The sequence below is a fragment of the Chiroxiphia lanceolata genome, chromosome 26 (assembly GCF_009829145.1).
Source record: "Chiroxiphia lanceolata isolate bChiLan1 chromosome 26, bChiLan1.pri, whole genome shotgun sequence".
Taxonomy (NCBI): Eukaryota; Metazoa; Chordata; class Aves; order Passeriformes; family Pipridae; genus Chiroxiphia; species Chiroxiphia lanceolata.
In genome coordinates, this window is record NC_045662.1 from 5,378,597 (window position 1) to 5,396,577 (window position 17,981).

A 17,981-nucleotide genomic window follows, 5' to 3' on the forward strand; every position below is an offset into this window, starting at 1 on the left:
ATGGGCGCGCTGGAGCCGGGCACCGGAGCCCCCCGCCCCGCCGCCCCCATGCTCAGCGCCGCCGCCACCTTCGCCAAGGAGCCGCCGGGCCCCCGGGACGCCGCCGCCTCTTACTACGGGGACGGAGGGGCGGCGGAACCGGGAGCCCCCCCGCTCCCTTACGGCGCTCCGGGCGGCTTCGGCGGCCGGTTCCTGGGGCCGTGCCCGCCCTACCGGGCGCCGCCGCCTCCCGCCGCCCCGGTGGAGGGTTACGCGGGCGCGGAGGGGGGTTTTGGCGGCGGGGGGGCCCCGCTGTGCCCCCCGCTCTGCGCCCTGCCCGGGTACCGCGTGGCAGGGAAGGTGCAGGTGATGCTCAACAACTACCCGCTCTGGGCCAAGTTCCACAAGCACCAGACCGAGATGATCATCACCAAGCAGGGCAGGTGAGCGGGGGGACCGGGGGGGGAAAGGGGATGGACCGGGGCGGGGGAGCGGCGGGAACCGGGAGGCACCGGGAGGTGGGACCAGCGAGGCACTGGGGAGGATTGGGGGGGGACCGGAGCGCACCGGGACGGACGGGAACGGCGGGGACCGGGGCGGACCGGGGTGTACCGGGGCAGGGGACTGTCGGAGGAGCAGTGGGAGATCGGGGCGAGGGACCGGTGGGGACCGGGACAGAGAACCGGCAGCGGCACCGGGACCCGCACGGACCCCGGAGATGGTGGGAGTCCGGCGTGGGCAGAGATACGGGCACGGGGGATGTGAGGTGGGCACGGCGATGGAGAAAGGGGGGTGGGACAGGCCGGGGGGGCTGTGGGGTGGGCCCGGAGGGAGCTGGCACGGTGAGGGGCTGACGGTTTCTGCCTCGTGTCCTCAAAGGGCTGGAGATGTGAGAAGTGTTTTTGGGTCTGGGGGTCCCTCTTTGCCTGCCCAGTGGGGGGGTGGGGTGTGCAAGAGGGCCCCCCCCATTCCTGTGGGTTGGGGGGTGACATTTTGATGTGTGGGCAAAGGAAAAAAATGGGTGGGGACGGGGAAAGCAGAACGGACTTCCCTGGTCTTGTTTTCTATGGAAGTTGAGGCTTGTTGGAAGGAGAAGGGAGGATGAGGAGTCTCCCCACCCGTGTCAGGGTGGGACAGGGGGTCCAGACCCCCCATGTCAGGAAGCTGGCAGAGATGGTGCCAGTTCTGAGGGCCTGGAGGCAGCGTTTATCCGGCCTCAACCCATGGGCTTGATCCGGAGCCTGGCACTGCAACAAGTAGTGAGATCCCACAGCCACCCCACGGGCACCGTGGGTGGGTGGGTGACACCCCCTCTACTCACTTTCCATGCTGGAAATGCCCCCCCCTCCTCCATGGGCCAGACAGGGGCTGGGTGCCCCCCATGTGCCCAGGGAAGTGGCAGCATTTTGTCAACGCCCTGGGTGCCCAGAACGCCCTTGGTGACGCCATGGCCGGGCACCCTCTGTCCCCTCTGTGCTGCCTCCAGCCTGGGGTGCTCACAGGGTGTGAGCTGGGGGGCTGGGACAAGGTTGGGGGGCTAAAATTCACCCCACCTCTGCCAACACCCCTGTTTGGGGGGTCTGGAGGGGGCCGGGTGCGACACAGGCCCTGTGGGGCCGTGGAGCCGCCACAACTTGGAGCAAGGGGAGCCCAAAATGCTGAGCCCACCCTTTGGCCCCACAGGGTGACGTGGGTGGGGGTAGCCAGGCCCTGGGCTGCAGCCTGGGGGCCTCAGTGGGATCGTGCTGGGGTGAGGAGGGGAATATGAGCACGGCAGGGGCTCAGCCGCCTGTGGGGCTCCCAAAAATCCGTGCCGAGGGGTAAACAGGGCAGGACCCCCCCGCTGCGTGCTCAGCAGCTGGCAGAGAACCCCCCAGCCCCTCCTGCCGCACCGACCCCCCCTCCCCTCCCGCTGCCATCCCTCCGCCCAGGGGGGCTCTTCCCGGCCAGCGCCGGGGCCGCCGGCAGCGCCCGCGCCCCTTCCCTCCCTCGGCCGAGACAGATGGTGTCACTTCGATGCTGAGACCAACCTGCTTAATGTGTTGGAAGTCTAAACACGTTAGGACCGCTTGGTTTGCCACGGCCCTGCCCGGGCCCGGCTCCCCCCGCCGGGCTCGGGGCCGCTCGGAGCGGGTGACGTGTCCCCAGCGCCGGCCGAGGGGGTGGCGGGGGTGGCGGGGCACCCCAAAAGGTTGTTCCTCGCACACCATCCCCCCAGTTCGTACAGAGACACGCTGAAATTCCAGTTCTTCCCTCTTCTCTTCCCCCAGCCGTCGTGGCGGGTGCTGGGGCGGCATCAGGATCTGGCTTTGAGGGGTCTGGAAAACAGGGCGAGCCCCCAAATCCCGTCATCTCTGCCCCGCTGCCGCCGGCTCCCAGCCTGAAACCAGGCGATTTTGGGGCTCTTTTCCCAGCTCCATCCCCTCCCCAGCGTCCCTACAGAGGTTCTGGGGATGGGAGGGGGGGCTGTGGGTTGCTCTGAGCTCAAGGGGGCTCACGGCAAACCCGGCCCGTGGAGACGTCGAGCTCGGAGCCACAAAACATCCGTTTCCCCCAACCCCGAGCTGCTCTTGCAAACCTCGGCGTGCAGGGCCGGGCTGCAGCGCTGCTGAGGCACAGGAAAAACCCCAGTGCAGGGCTCCAGGGGGATGGGAGCCCCAAAATGGGGACCCAAGGGGGGGGTGTGCCCCCCAAAGTGGGGATCCACCAGGCTGGGGGGCTCTGGGGCTGGGTGGGGGACACGTTCTTGTCCCGCTGGTGGTGTGGGTGCCTCATCTCTCTGGGCTATGCTGGTTCCTCAACACCAACGTCCTTGGGGTGCAACCCCTGTGGACCCACGGAGGGAGCTGAGGATGGGTGGGAGATGGTGGCACTGGGATGAACCTGCTCAGGTGCTGGGATTTACCCTGCTGGCGTCTTTTTTTGCCCTCTCCTGCCCCTCTGCCCCGGCTCCAGCACCCCTTCCCCTGCCGTCCCACCCCATCCCATGCCGTCCCACCCTCCATCATTCCCTCGAAGATAATTTCCTACTGGTTTTCCATGTGGCTTCCCATCCTTCCTGTGCCCCCCTCGGCTCTTGGGGCTCAGCCAGGGCAGGATTTCTCTGGAAACCCCCAAGGACTCGCCGGCGCCCCGACTGCGGCGGGCCGGGGAATTCCTGCTGTGGGCTCTGCCATGAAACTGGGGCTGCCTCTGCATTTTGGGGGCACACAGAGCTGGCTTTGCCTTTTGGGGGCACACAGGGGCTGGCTTTGCCTTTTGGGGGCACACAGGGGCTGGCCTTGTCTTTTGGGGGCACATAAGGGCTGTCTTTGCATTTGAGGGGGGCTCAGTGCTGCCTTTGTGGGGTGCAGGGGCTGTCTTTGGGTTGGGGGACACAAGAGCTGGCCTTGCCTTCAGAGAGGACACTGGGAGGGCTTTGGGGACGCGGGGCTGGCGCTGCCTTTGAAGGGGACACGGGACAGCTTTGGGGACACAAGGGCTGGTTTTGCACTTGGCAAACACGAGGGCTGGCTCTGGCTCGAGGGGCACTGGGCGAGGCTGTGCACTTGGGGGGGCACAAGGACTTTTTGGGGGGCTCAGGGATGGTGCCCAGCTGGCAGCTCTGCGGGGTTGGAGGCAGCGGGGCAGCCGTGGGGTGACATGTCCCCATGTCGTGCTGTGCCATGTGGCTGTGCCATGTGGCTGTGCCGTGTCACCCACACCGAGCAGCACAGCTGCAGATGGACCATGCCATGACACTGTCCATGCCACCGTGCCATGTCACCATGACATGCATTACCATGCCACCACACCATGTCACCTCACCATGTCCCGGAGCTGTGCCACGTCACCGTGCCATGCTTTGGTGTGCCACCACACCATGCCACCCATTGCTGTGCAGCCGTGCCATGTCACCGTGCCACACCTTTCTGTGCCACCACGCCCTGTCCACCAGCCTTGCCATGCCACTGTGCCATGTCACCACGCCATGCTTTGCTGTGCCACCGTTCCCTGTCGCCGTGTCACGCATTGCCACGCAGCCAGGCCATGCATTGCCATGCCACCATGCATGTTTCCAGCACCCATTCTATGTCACCATGCCACGTCCAGCACCCCTTCCATGTCACCGTGCCATGCCCAGCAGCCATTCCATACCCCTGAGCCATGTCACCATGCCATGCCCAGCAGCCATTCCATGTCACCATGCCATGCCCAGCAGCCATTCCATGTCACCGTGCCATGTCCAGCAGCCGTGCCACCCCGCCGTGCCCTGTCCCCGTGCCACCCCGCCGTGCCCTGTCCCCGTGCCACCCGGCCGTGCCGCAGGGGCTGCGCCATCTCCCACCCGGCCGCGGTGGCTCCTGCGGTCCCTGCGCTGCCGTCGCGGGGGGGAGGAGGCGGCTCAGGAAGCCGCAGCCCCCTCTCGATGCGCTGCCGGGGGTGGTGGTGGGGGGAGAGAAGCAGGAGAGGCACAACAGCCCTGGGGGTTGGGGGGGTTGCGCTCCTGGACCTCCAGGTTTTCCTTCCGCCCGGGGTCATCCTGGACTCGCTCCCTGTGCCTCCATCACCGCGGGGTCACCAGGTGACACCCTGGATGTGCCGCTGTGTCCCCCTGGCTCCCTCCCTATGTCCCCGCGTCCCCCCCAACCCCTCGAGCGCAGGGGTTCATTCAGGGACAAACCCCGGGGCACGCCGAGAGCCCGGAAACAAAAACACAAAGGGCGAGACGCGCGGTGCCCACCAGCTTTTGGGGTGGGCGAGAAGGGGTAGAACCGGGTTGGGGCACCTCCCAAACCGCAGTGACCAAACCCGGGGGGAGCCGAGCGCTGCCCGAGCAGCAGCCCAGCCCCGGGAGCTCGAGCGCTGGGGGGGGATTTAAAAATAAAGGCGAGGCGAGCGCGGTTTCGGGCCTTGCCCCCACCCTGCCGTGCCCGGCCGGGCCGTGCGGTTTTCCCCGCGGCAGCGTGTGAGCGCCGAGCCGCGCTCGCTGCCAGCGGGGGCTCGGGGCTCCGAGTGGAGCAAAGAGAGAGAGAAAAAAAACCCCAAAACCAACTAAAAAAAAAAAAAATAGGCTGGTTCTTTCCTCCCTGCTCCTTGCAGCAGCTCGGGCTGGTGCAGCGCCCAGGCTGGGGCTCGCCCCGCGGTCACCCAGCACCGGGCTCGGCGTTCGGGCGCCCGGAGCGCGGCGGCCCCGAGGTGGTTTTTAATGCGGCTGCAGCTTTTATCAGCGGCAGGAAACCCCCGTCCCCCGGCACGGCCGCGTCTGTCTCGCTCCAGAGGAGCTTTAGGGACACAAGAAGGGGGGACGGGGTCTGTGAGGGCTCGGAGGGACCCCGGGGTGTGCGGGACCCCCGTCCGTGCCGAGCACGGGGAGCACGTGTGCAGCTCCTCACCACGAGTGCTGCTTTATCTGTTTCTTTCTCTTTTTCGTTCTCTTTTTCTTAATCTCTTTATCTCCTTATTTTTATTCTTATTTTTCTTCATCTTCTTCTTTATCTTTTTATTATTCTTCTTTGTCTTCTTCTTCTCCTGCTTCTCTTTTTTCTTTTCTTCTTCTTTTTCTTCTTTTTCTTCATCTTCTTTTTCTTGTGTTCGTTTTTCTTCTTATTTTGCTTCTTTTTCTTAATCTTAACTTCAATCTTAATCTTCTTTTTCTTTTTTTCGTTTCCTTTTCTTTTTTTTTTTAATTTCTATTTCTTTTTCATTTCTTCTTATTATTCTTTTCTTCTTTCTCTTTCTCTTCTCCCCTTTTCTTCTCTTTCTTTTTCTATTCCCCCCCCACACACACACACCTTCTCCCGCGAGGGCAACTTTGAGTCAGCGGCACCCGCCGACTTTTCTTTCCACCACCCTTTGCATTCCACTTCCCCGCCGCCGGGGCACTGCCCGAGCCCCGTTTCCTGCCCGGCACAAGGAGCTCCGTGTTTCCCCCCAGCCCCTCGCTTTGCTCCTGGGGGGTTCGGTTCCTCCCCTCCCACCACGGCTGGAGGTCCCGCTGTGAACCTGAGTTGGGGTGACCGGGGTCAGGGATGGACGTGAGGGACTGAGCAGGGAGCGGGGAGTGCGATCTCCCACCCCAGATTTGGGGGGATGGCTGGGGGGGACAGCGGGGTGCAGCCCCCCTTGGGGGGGTGGCAGCTGCAGGCGGCCGCAGGGTCCCCCCCGGGCCGTCCCATCCTGTCCCCTTCCTGCCCTTGGCACAGGCTGGCGCCCAGCCCGAAATAGCAGCGGTGTTGGTTTCCGAGCCGGAAGGTGCTTGGGGAGGGGGAGGAAGATACCGGGAGGGGGGGAATCGGCCCCGAGAGCATCCCCCAGCTGCCGGGGTCACTCAGCTCCTCACGGGCACCCAGCCGGGTGCGGGAAGGGGGGGGGTGGGCATCGCGCTGCCTCAGTTTCCCCCTCACCCCCCACCCCGGTGCCACCCTGTGCACCAGCGGCCGGGCCGGGGGGTGACGGTGTCTCTGCGCCTCTGTCCCCTCCCCAGGCGCATGTTCCCCTTCCTCAGCTTCAACCTGTCGGGGCTCAACCCCGTGGCCCACTACAGCGTGTGCGTGGACGTGGTGCTGGTGGACCAGCACCACTGGCGCTACCAGGGCGGCAAGTGGGTGCAGTGCGGGAAAGCCGAGGGCAACATGCCAGGTACGACATCCCCCTCGTCCCCTTCCTCGTCCTCCTCGTGGTGTCGGGAGCGGGTTAACGCCCTCCCTGCTCCCCCCCCGTCCGCAGGGAACCGCCTCTACCTGCACCCGGACTCGCCCAACACGGGCGCGCACTGGATGCGGCAGGAGGTTTCCTTCGGGAAGCTCAAGCTCACCAACAACAAGGGCGCGTCCAACAACGTCGGGCAGGTAGGTGAGGGCACCGCCGCCGTGCCAGGCTGGGCTGGGTCCCCCTGTGCCCCAATCTGACAGCCCGCTGCCCCCCTTTCCCCCCAGATGATCGTGCTGCAGTCGCTGCACAAGTACCAGCCCCGGCTGCATGTAACGGAGGTGAAGGAAGGGGAGGGGGAGGACGGGTACCCCTCCCCGCACACCCACACCTTCGCCTTCCCCGAGACGCAGTTCATCGCCGTCACAGCCTACCAGAACGCAGACGTGAGTTCAAGACCCCCCTGCCACTCCCCGGCTTGGGGACACCCACCAAACCCCCCCCCCAGCAGCACAGGAACCCCGGAGACCTCCCAGGGCCACAGAAACCAGTGACACATCCCAGTATCATCCCAGTGACCCACCAGGAGCAGCCCCTGGTAACCCCCCAGCACCCTCTAAGGAGTCCTCAGCACCAGGAGAACCCCCCATGGCATCCCCCAGGCCCCCCCGTCTGCCAACACTCCTGTCTGCAACATCTCTGCACCCCCTGCATCCCCTCAGCATCCCAGTACCTTCCCCTGCATCCCCTCAGCATCCCAGTACCTCCCTCTAGATCCTTTCAGCATCCCAGAAACCCTCCCAGCATCCCCTGCATCCCCTCTGTATCCCAGTACCTCTCTCTGAACTCCTTCAACATCCCAGTTCCTCCCTAGTACTCCCCCTGGATCCCCTCAGCATCCCAGTACCTCCCCTTGGATCCCCTCAGCATCCCAGTACCTCCCCCTGGATCCCCTCAGCATCCCAGTAGCCCCCTCCCAGTACCCCCTGCGTTGGGGAAGGGTGGGATTCTGATGCAGTGGGGGCTGCTCGAGGGAAAAGGGACTGGAGGGAACATCCTGGAAAGGGGTCAATCCGTCAGCAGCCCCCCCACCTCCGTGTCCCCCCCTCCCCAGATCACGCAGCTGAAGATCGACCACAACCCCTTCGCCAAAGGATTCCGGGACAACTTTGACTCGTGAGTGTCCTGAGTGTCCCCCCCCCGGCCCCGGCTGGCAGCAGGGCACACTCCCACCCCTCCCTGTGCCCCCCAGGATGTACACGGCCTCGGAGAGCGACCGCCTCACCCCGTCCCCGCCGGAGGGCCCCGGCTGCCAGCAGCTCCTGCCAGCGCCACGCTTCCAGCCCTTCCTGCCCGAGCAGTACCCGCTGCCCCCCGGGCGCTTCTTCGGGGGGGAGCGGGGGGCTCCCCCTCTGTCCCTGCCCCCCAAAGACCCCCCCCCACTGGTACTTCCCCCCGCAGCAGCCCCCCGCCGCCGGGACGCTGGAGTACGGCGGCTACGACGGGGGCTACGGGGGGGGCAAACTGGTGCCCTACGGGGTGAAACCCTTCGCCCTGCCGCCCGCCCCGCACCCCCCCCTGCCCTACTACCCCGAGGGGCCGGGGGGCTTCGGGGTGACGGGGGGCTGGAGCCCCGGGCAGTACGGCCCCAAGGGCGGCGCCGGGGCTCTGGGCTGGTACCGGGAGCCCCGCGAGGAGAAGGGCAAGGAGGTGGAGGGCTGGGCCCCCGAGCCCCCCGCCCCCGCCTCGGGGGACTCGTCGGACTCGGGGCTGTACGAGTGCAAGCGGCGGCGGGTGTCCCCGTACCCGTCCAGCGCCGAGAGCTCCCCCCCGCCCCGCAACGGCGACCTCTACGACAAGGACCCGCTCGCCGACGGGGGCTACTACGGCTTCTACGGCAACTGAGCCCCCGCCCCGGGCACCGCGAGGGGTCCTGTGCGCCCACCACCCTCCCCCCCCGCTATTTAACACCCATATCCTGGGCAGACCCGAGCGGGAGGAGGGGGGGGGCCCAGCCAGACAATCAGCCCCCGGTGCCGCCCCGGTGGGGCCGCGGGGGTGGGCGGGGAGGGGCAGGGGGGGGATGGCGAGAATGGGGTTTTTTTTTGTTGTTGTCGGTGGTTTTTAAGGGCGGGGGGGTCGGGGAGGGTAATGCTGAAGTATTTATTGAGCCCCCCCCGTGCCCGGCGTGGGGCGGGGGGGCAGCAGCATATCGCAATAAAGGGGGCACTGTGGGGACTCTGCTCAGCTCTGTGTGTGTGAGGGGAGGGAAACAGGCACGGGGAGGGGGGGCTAAGGGTGCCCTCCCCCTTCCTGGGGGGTCCTGAGCCCCGGGGGTGTTGCAGGGCAGGGGGGGTGAGGGAAGGAAGCTCTCTGCACACCCCAACTCTTCACAGCCTTTATTAGAGCAGCCCCTGGGCACAGTTTGGGGGAGGGAGGGGGGGCAGAGGGCTCTTCCCGCCAGCAGGCAGCCCCCGTTCCCCCACTCCCAGGCATCTTGTGCCCCCGGGGCAGGGGGGGGCACTGCCCCAGCTGTCCCCAAGGCTCTGCCCCGGGTCGGGGGTGGGGGGGCATTGCCAGTGCCCCCCCCTCCCTCTTTTATATCACAGTTTTGTTTAAACACCAGCAAAATGGCTCAGAGAGGGCGGGGGGGGGGACACTGCACCCCCCCCCGTGCTGGGGGGACCAGCCCCACTGCTGTGATGAGCTGGGGGGGCTCAGAGCCCCGTGGGGGGGTCGCTACCAGAGCACTGCACTGTCCAGGTGGGCAAAGCCGGGGTCCAGGCGCAGCTTCCAGTAGGTGTTGTTGGTGACCCATGACTCCTTGCCACTGGCATCCATCAGCCTCCTGGGGATGGAGTGGGGAGGGGGGGGTGTTTGAGGTGGTCTCGGGACTTCCAGGGGGGTTTTCCCCATTTCCTGAGACCCCCACATTCCCCTGAGCCATGGGGCGCCCTCGGGACTCCAGGGAGGGGTTTCCTCCTTCCATGAGAGCCCTGCACCCCCCTGAGCCATGGGGTGCCCTCGGGACTTCCAGGGCGTCTCCCCATTCCCTTAAAACTGCCTCCATCACCCCTGAGCCATTGGGTGTTCTCAGCATTCCCAAGAAGGGGCTCCCCATTCCATAAGTGTCCCACATCCCCCTGGGATGGGACTCCTGGGAGGGGTCTCCCCATTCCCTGAGATCTCCACATCCCCCTGAGATTCCCACATCCCCCTGACCCACGGGGTGCCCTCAGCATTCCCAGAGGTTCTCCCAGTTCCCTATGAGCCCCACATCCCACTGACCCATAGAGCATCCTCAGGATCCTGAAAGGAGCCTCCTCATCCCACAAGAGCCTTGCACCCCTCTGAGCCACAGGGCGCCCTCAGCACTCCCAGGGGGGTCTCCCCATTCCCTGAGAGCCCCACATCCCGCTCACCCACGGGTTCCCCAGCCCCGGGAGCACCCCCTAAAGCCAGACCTGAAGAAGCGCGCCTGGTGGGTGATGTTGTTCTCCTCCATGACGCGGCGCCGGTCCCGCTGCAGCTGCTCGATCTGCCGCTTCTGCGCCTCGGCCGCCGGCACGTTCCCCTCCTCCAGGTACCTGCGGGGTGGGGACGGGGCTGTGACGAGCCGGGTGGGGCTCGGAGCGTCCCCTCCCCAGCGCCGGGGGGGAGCACCAGGCTCACCGCTGGTCGGGGCGCAGCCGCGTGTCCGTGGAGGGCAGGACCCGGCGCAGCTCCGGCGTGAGCTCGTTCAGCTCCAGGGCGAACTGGGTGAAGCCGTAGTTCCTCTCGTGGTCGCGGGGCATGGGGTCTGAGCGGGAGGGCGGGACGGCGCTGAGAGAGGCTCTCAGCACGGGGTAACCCCGGGATATTTTCCCCCCCGGGGTGGTCCTTACTGGCTTTCCAGACGCACTGGCCCGGGGCGGGCCCGCGGTGCAGCCCCTCGTGCCACTTGCCCGCCAGGCGCTCCACGGGGGTCCCGCTGCGGCTCAGCACGGCCCCCTGCACCTCGTTGGCCCCCGCGCCCCAGTACCGAGCCTGCGGCCACCGAGACATGGGCGGGGGCCAGGGGGGGTTGGGGGAAAGGGGGGGGAAAGGGTGGGGCTATTGGGGAAGGGCGGGGCCATTGGGAAAGGGTGTGGCCATCGGGAAAGGGTGTGGCAATCGGGAAAGGGAGTGGTCATCGGGAAAGGGTGGGGCCATTGGGAAAGGGCGGGGCCATTGGGAAAGGGCGGGGCCATCGGGAAAGGGTGGGGCCATCGGGAAAGGGTGTGGCCATTGGGAAAGGGTGAGGCCACATGGAAAGGGTGAGGCCACTTGGAAAGGGGGGGGCTATTGGGAAAAGGGTGGGGCCAAGCTTGATGGGAGGGGTCTTCTGAAAAAGGGTGGAGTCGTTGGGAAAGGGCAGGGCTACTGGGTAAAGGGTGGGGCCACCAGCGATGGGAGGAGTCTTCTGAAAAGGGCAGGGCTATAGGGAAAGGGTGGGGCCCTGAGGGATGGGAGGAGACTTCTGAAAAGGGTGGAGTCGTTTGGAAAGGGTGGGGCCAGGAGGGGCGGGGCTAATGGGAAAGGGTATGGCCAATGGAAAAGGGCGGGGCCATGAGTTAGGAGGTGGAGCTACTGGGAAAGAGTGGGGCACTAAGAGGGGCAGGGCTAACAGGAAAAGGGAGGACCTATTGGGAAAGGGTGGGGCCAGGAGCAAGGGGTGGGGCTATTGGGAAAGGGTGTTCCCACAAGTGATGGGGAGGGGCCATAAAAAGGGTGTGGCACTAAGGGGGGGGAGCTATTAGGAAGGGGTGGAGCTATTGGGAAAGGGCAGGGCCATAACTGGGGGCTGGGCCAGGAAAGCGATAGAGCAATAACACAGTTAAGATTAATGAGTAGGTGAAGGGGCGGGGCCACACCTGAAGGGGCGGGGCCAGGCCATTTCGGCGCAGAGAGGTGGAGTCAGGGCAGGTTGGGGGGTGGAGCTATGGGGTGGGCTGTGGGGCTAAGGGGCAGGTGGGCACACCTTGCAGAAGGTGAGCTTGCAGTGGTAGGAGGCGTCGCGGGTGTTGCGGATCAGCACCTCCCCGTAGTGCTCGATCCAGCGGGGCCCGCTCAGCACGTTGTGGATGCACGTGGTCACCTTGTTCCACTCGTAGTGGTCCCCGGTCCTGCGGGCACCGCCCACGTTGGACGGGGAGGGAGGGAGGGCAGGGGGGCACAGAGGGGCGCGGGGGGCCCACCAGCGGGGCCGGGGTCTCACCTGGGCAGCTGCACATTGACGGTGCCCATGGGGACGATCTCCAGGGACTTGCCCCAGAATTTGTTCTTCCACCTCATGTCTGGGGAGGGGGTGGGAGAAGGTGAGACCCCTCCAGTCCACCCACCCCACATGGGAGACCTCCCAGTGCCCAACACCCTCCTGGGCACTCACCTTGCCAGAAAATGAAGTTGTCGGACTCGGCGTGGCAGGCGGAGATGGGAGGGTGGTGGGAGACCTGGGGGGGGGACAAGAGGGACATGCCAGTGCCCCATCCACCTCCATTCCCCCCTCCTGCCCTCCCCCTGCCCCCCCCAGTGCCCACCTGCTCGCTGATGAAGCGGAAGCCTCGGTCAGGCCTCACACACTCGTAGGTCTCCCCCAGCACGGGGTTGAAGGGTTTGCTGCCCGCCCGGTAGTAGGTGGAGGCGTAGGCGGACACGGCGAAGGCAGCCACGTACACCTGGCACCACAGCCAGCACCCTGCTGCCACCACCGTGGGGACAGCCACCCACCCACCCTGGGGATAGCCACCCCCCTGCCCTGGGGACAGCTACCCACCCACCCTGGGGACAGCCACCCACCAACCCTGGGGACAACCACCCCCCTGCCCTGGGGACAGCCACCCACCCACCCTGGGGACAGCCACCCACCCACCCTGGGGACAACCACCCCCCTGCCCCAGGGACAGCCACCCACCCATCCCGGGGACAGCTACCCACCCACCCTGGGGACAGCCACACACCCACCCCGGGGACAGACACCCACCAACCCTGGGGACAACCACCCCCCTGCCCTGGGGACAGCCACCCACCCACCCTGGGGACAATCACCCCCCTGCCCCAGGGACAGCCACCCACCCATCCCGGGGACAGCCACCCCCCTGCCCTGGGGACAGCCACCCACCCATCCTGGGGACAGCCACCCCCCTGCCCTGGGGACAGCCACCCACCCACCCTGGGGACAGCCACCCCCTCTGTCCCTTGAGCTGTCCCCGAGTTCCCAAGCCCTGTGTCCTCCCTGAGCTCTCAAGCCCCCCTCGTCCCCTGAGTCCCTCTGTGTCCCCCGAGCTCCCGGTATCCCCAACCTCCCGGTGCTCCCCGAGCCCCCTGTATCCCCAACCTCCCGGCGCTCCCTGAGCCCCCAGTCTCCGGCGTGTCCCCTGAGTTCCATCACGACCCCGAGCCCCCCGTGTGTCCCCCAGTGTCCCCCCCCTCACCAGTCGCTGCCGGGGGTCCCTGGCGCGGCTGGCGCGGTCCAGGAGCGCGCTGTACTCCAGCTCCTCGCAGAGCCGCTGCAGCGTGTTCAGCGGCTCGTTGAGCTGCACGGGCAGCGCCACGCGGGACAGGTCCTTGCCCACGCTGCTCCTCAGGAGCCCCCACAGGCTCACGTCCCCCGACGGCGCGGGGGGCGCGGGCAACCGGCTCCGCCGCCGCGGGTCCGGCCCCGGCAGCTCCACCGGCGGCGGCTCCGGCGGTGCCCCCGCGCGCTCCGCTCCTGCCGGGCACCGGGCGCTGGGATGGAGCCGTGTCCCACCCCCGGCGTCCCCCTCCCCGGTGCTCCCCGTACCTGTCGGGGGGCGGCCCGGCCCCCCCGGCTCGGTGCCCTCCTCGCAGGCGCTGGTGGTGGCCTCGCTGACGCACGACTCGTCGTCCGAGGGCTGAGGAGACGCGGGGACCGTCGGCGGCTTCGGGGGTCCCGGGGGAATTGGGGGGTGGGTGGGGGTAGCCCATGGCGGGGGGGGGGAGGGGGTTTAGCGGGAAGGGCCCCCCCCAAAGGATGGGATGAGACTCGGGATCCTGGGATGGGCTGGGGGTGCTGGGATGGGGAGGGGGTGGTGCTGGTGGGGGAGCAGCAGCGAGGGGGGCTCTGGCAGCACCCGGCCCCCACTGCTGGGCTCAGAGAGAGCAGAGACCCCGAGTGTGGGGGGCGAGGGGGCCGCGGGGGGCTGGGGGGGATACAGGGGCTGGGGGCACTACAGAGAGCTGGGGGGGCGGCTGATGAGGTGGGACGGGGGAGAGAGAGGGGAGAGATGAACCCAGAGCAGCGAGAGGTGGCGGGGGGTCCACAGAGCCCCCCACCAGCAGAGCCCACACACCAGCAGAGCCCACCCCAAGCCCCCCCACCTCATTCTCGGAGGAGCTGGCGGACAGGAAGACCTCGCAGGCGTCGAAGAACTCGGTGTGGGAGTCGGCCAGCGAGACGATGCTGCGGTTGGAGAGCTGCTGCTCCCGGCCCTTGGCGGGCAGCCCGTCGGGCTGTGGGCACAGCCACCACCTCAGCCCAGCCCCTCGGCCCGGGGGGGGCCGCCCAGACCCCCATCCCACCCCATCCCGCCCCCCTGACCTCGTCGGGGTGCAGTGAGGCGAAGGAATCCAGGGTGGTGTCGGAGGAGACGGAGAGGGAGTGGAAGCGGCGCAGGGCGGGCTGTGGAGGGAGGGGGAGGCTGAGCCAAGGCCCCCCCGGAATGTTCCCCTCCAGCCAGGACGGGGCTGACAGCGAGGGGGGGTCACTGGCCCAGCACCAGGCTGAGACCCCGCAGCACCCACAGCACCCCAAAAGTGGTGTCACCACCACCACTCCCGAGCCTCCCCCGAGCAGGGCAGCACTGCCCGGCCCCCCCCCCGGTCACTCACCGCAGCGGTGCCGGCGCTGCCGGGGCGTGGGGCAGGGCCCTGCCGGTCCAGCGCCCGCCTCATCTCCTCCAGACGGGCCCTCTCGGCCACCAGCACGGCCACCACGCTGCTGAGCGAGCCGTGCACTGCCGGGGGACACGGGGGGGTCTCAGGCTGTGTCACAGCACCCCAAAACCCACCAGGACCCCCCCGGCGGGGCTCGGTCCCATCCCACCTTTCTGGGCCAGCACCCAGAAGCTCCGCTGCAGCTGGGTGTACTCTGGGGGGAGGCCGAAGGGCAGCTGGCTCTGGGAGGACTCCAGGTAGCGGGACAGGTTGGGGACGGAGCCGTGCAGGCGGCCCACCTTGGAGGGGGGGACATGGGGGTCAGCGAGGGGCTGGGGAGGGGGCTCCACGCCCCAGGCAGCAGCGGAGCTCGGCGGGATTCCAGCTCACCCTCACCCTGCCGATGGTGTCGTCCTTGGCAAAGCTCTGGGTGCACCAGATCTTGGTGGTCCTCCGGCCCTTCTTCGGCCTCTCCGCGGCGGCCGAGGGCTGTGGGGGAGAGGAGGGGGCTGGAGCTGGACCCTCCCCAGGAAAGGGGGGGGATGCTCAGACCCCACAGGTGCCGCTGTCCCGGCTCACCTGGCCGCCGGAGATGAGCGGGGCCGAGGGGATGCGGTGCAGGGCCTCCAGGTTCTGGAGCATTCCTGTCAGCTCCTGCAGCTTGGCCTGGCACTCCGACAGCTCTGCCGGGGGCACGGGGTCAGGGAGGGGGCACGGGGCACCCCCCCTGCCCTGCACACCCCTTCCCACCCCGCTCACCGGCCGAGCAGCGCTCCAGCCCCTCGCTGTCCTTCAGCCAGGCGTTCACCTTGTCCCGGGAGCTGGCGAGTGTGGACAGGGCAGGGGCACTGCCCGAGGGCAGGATCCGTGTCCACTGGCCCTGTGAGTGGGGAAACAGGGGCATTGCCATCAGGAGCCCCTCGCCCAGACCCCACCTCGCGTTGTCACCTTGAGGTGTCACCCACCTGGGCGTTGGTGGGGGTCCTCCCCCCGGGGCCCCCCGTGGGACAGGGCTTCTCCCCGTGGTGGTGGGTGCAGAGGCTGCTCACCCAGCTGGAGAAGAGCTCCGGGGACTTGATCTGGGGGACACAGGTCAGTTGAGGGGGGGGGACAGAACCTGACAATACTGATTCTTGTTTCAAGCCCCACCCCGTCCCCCAGCAGCACCTTGAGGTGGTAAATGTTCTCCTCCGTGTCCAGGTCGACCCTCTGCGCCTTCTTGTTGACGGACATGACGGACTGACGGACGTCGATGGCACCGTGCAGTTTGCCCTTGAGGACCTGGGGGAGCCCGGGGACACCTGTCAGGGGGAAGACCCCCCCTTCCTCAGGGGGGCCACGGGGGTCTCCCCCGCCCTGAGCCCACGGGGACGCTGCGTGGGCGCAGCCCGGGCACACACTCACGTCCTGGCGGGTGGTGGAGTATTTCAGGATCCCGTTTTCCAGCACAAAGTACCGCTGGGGATGGAGAGGGAAGGTTGTTGTGTGGGGGGAGCAGAGAGCAGTCCCTGCAGCCCCACTTCCCAGGGGCTCAGATCGTGCCAGGATGAGCCCGGTGACGGCTCCTGGTGCCAGCTCTGCCCGTTACCTTGTGCCAGCCCTTCAGGGGCCATTTCCTCTTCTTGAGCAGGTACCCCTCGTGCCTCTGCAGCTCCTGCCCTGGGCTGCCCCGTGCACGAGGCTCCTCCACCACCTCCCAGCTCTCTGAGCCCTGCAGGGATGGGGGTCAGCATGGGGGTCCCTCAGCACCAGAGGCAGATGGGGTGCTCCCCATGTTGTCCTCCCAGCACCCCCAGCTGACAGGCCACCTCTGCACCACCCTTCCTAAAGGAGTGAGAAGCCCCCCGAGGCCTCACAGCACCCCCAGTCAGCCCGTGTGTGCACCACTGAGCCCACCCTCCCAAATCCAGAGCCCTCCAACCTGCTGGACACTGCTGTGCTTGGAAGACACGGTGCTGTTGGAGCGGGACAGGGCTCTTTTCGGGGAGGACGGGTCCTTCTCGTGGCTGCCCATGGCTGGGGAGCAGGGGGGGCCGGGCCGAGCCCCCCCTCCCGTCCGTCCTGCGGGGATGGGGGTCCGAGCTCGGCCCTCACGGCGGGAGCCGCTGCCGGGAGGGGATGGCAGGTCAGGGAGCTCGGGGGGGGCTTCTCCACCCTCCCCACCCCAACCCTCGTGGGGATGAGGGGTGGTGGGGGTCACTCTGCCCCCCTGGAGCGGGGAGTCCTGCGTGTCACCGCCGCTGGCACCCAGAAATTTCTGCGTGACACGGAGCTTTTACCCCCCCCCGGCCTTATCTCAGCTCCGCCACCCGGTCCGGGTTCAGAGTCCAGCTCCGACGCCCCATGGACCGGGTACCACGGGGCAACCCCACGGCGGGGGCGCAGCCCGGAGGGTGAAACCGGTACAAAGACCGGGATCGACCCCGGTCCGTCCTGGCACCCCCGAGCCAGGACATGACCCCTCCAAACCCCGGCGGAGCGTTCCCTTTGCCCTTGTCGGTTCCTGAGCCACAGGGAAGTTTCCCCCCCCCGCCCTGCCATCCCCCCCGGCGCTGTCCCTGGCAGGGGACCCCGGTGTCCCGGCTGATGCTGATCCCGGGATAACCCTGGGAGGGCGGCCAAGCCCCGGTGCTGGCGACCACCGCGGCACCGGTACCCGCTGTACCGGTAACTGCGGCACCGAGAGACAACCACGGCACCGAGAGACAACCACGGCACCGGCGACCGCGGCTCCGCGCCCGCCGGCTCGCAGGGGAGGACACCGGGGGTCTCCCCCGCAGCTCCATCCCCTCCCCTGCCCAGCCCCGCAGGTGCTGCGGGAGCTCAGCACCGACCCCTCGCACCGCACCGGGGGCTGTGCCGGTGTCCCTGGGGGTCTCCATCCCCGGTGCCACCCTCCCGGGGGGCGGCGGGGGCCGGGGGCGGCGGGTCGCCGGTCCCCGGTGCTCACCTGGGCGGGCGGCGGGCGGGCGGCGGGGGACGGTCGCATCCTGCCCGGTGGCAGCAGGAAGCGGAACACGGAGGGCGGTGCGGAGCCGCTCGGCTCTGCCCCCTGCTCCGTGGAGGACCGGAGCCGCCGGGATCGCCGGGAGCAGCCGGGATCGCCGGGAGCAGCCGGGATCGCCGGGAACCGCCGGGATCGCCGGGAACCGCCGGGATCGCCGGGACACCGAGCGCGGGCGGAGCCGCGGTCCCCGCGCGGCACCGGGGCGGTTCCGCTCGCGGACCCCCGGAGTCCCCACCCGGGACCAGCCCGTGGGAAAAGGGACGGCCCGGGAGGGGTGGGGGGATCCCCGCGAGAGGCAGCACCTCGCGGGGGTCCCCGGGGTCACCAACCCAGGGGGGTCCCGGGGCTGAGCATCCCTCGGGGGTCTCAGGGGGTCACCACCCCACGGGGGTCTTGGGGCTGATCATTCCACGGGAATCTCGGGTTTCACCACCCCGTGGAGGTCCCAGGG

General features: G+C 67.8%; 3 protein-coding genes across 3 annotated transcripts in view; 1 reads left to right on the forward strand and 2 right to left on the reverse strand.

Moving 5' to 3' along the window:
• On the forward strand, nt 1–9,228 carry TBX21 (T-box transcription factor 21). Its single transcript, XM_032711060.1, is given in 9 exon segments — nt 1–422; nt 6,446–6,600; nt 6,688–6,809; nt 6,897–7,055; nt 7,724–7,785; nt 7,862–8,042; nt 8,044–8,442; nt 8,444–8,544; nt 9,219–9,228. Coding segments are annotated over 9 exon segments (1,611 nt in total).
• OSBPL7 (oxysterol binding protein like 7) lies at nt 8,994–17,492 on the reverse strand. Its single transcript, XM_032711346.1, has 23 exons — nt 17,474–17,492; nt 16,445–16,628; nt 16,112–16,234; nt 15,928–15,981; nt 15,691–15,804; nt 15,489–15,602; nt 15,283–15,403; nt 15,103–15,206; nt 14,914–15,012; nt 14,693–14,822; nt 14,479–14,603; nt 14,189–14,269; nt 13,969–14,100; nt 13,412–13,502; nt 13,062–13,339; nt 12,168–12,305; nt 12,017–12,080; nt 11,846–11,924; nt 11,609–11,753; nt 10,494–10,635; nt 10,282–10,408; nt 10,074–10,196; nt 8,994–9,457 (listed from the first exon to the last, which is right to left on the reverse strand). Exons 2-23 carry the CDS (start codon nt 16,535–16,537, stop codon nt 9,349–9,351), a joined length of 2,586 nt encoding a protein of 861 aa, XP_032567237.1. The 5' UTR covers nt 16,538–16,628; nt 17,474–17,492; the 3' UTR covers nt 8,994–9,348.
• The window catches only part of MRPL10 (mitochondrial ribosomal protein L10), a 9,219-nt gene continuing 4,086 nt past the window's right edge, over nt 12,849–17,981 (reverse strand). Inside the window, exon 6 of the transcript XR_004360940.1 lies at nt 12,849–12,862. The gene's annotated coding sequence lies outside the window, so the exon portion shown is untranslated. The remainder of the gene's footprint in view (nt 12,863–17,981) is intronic.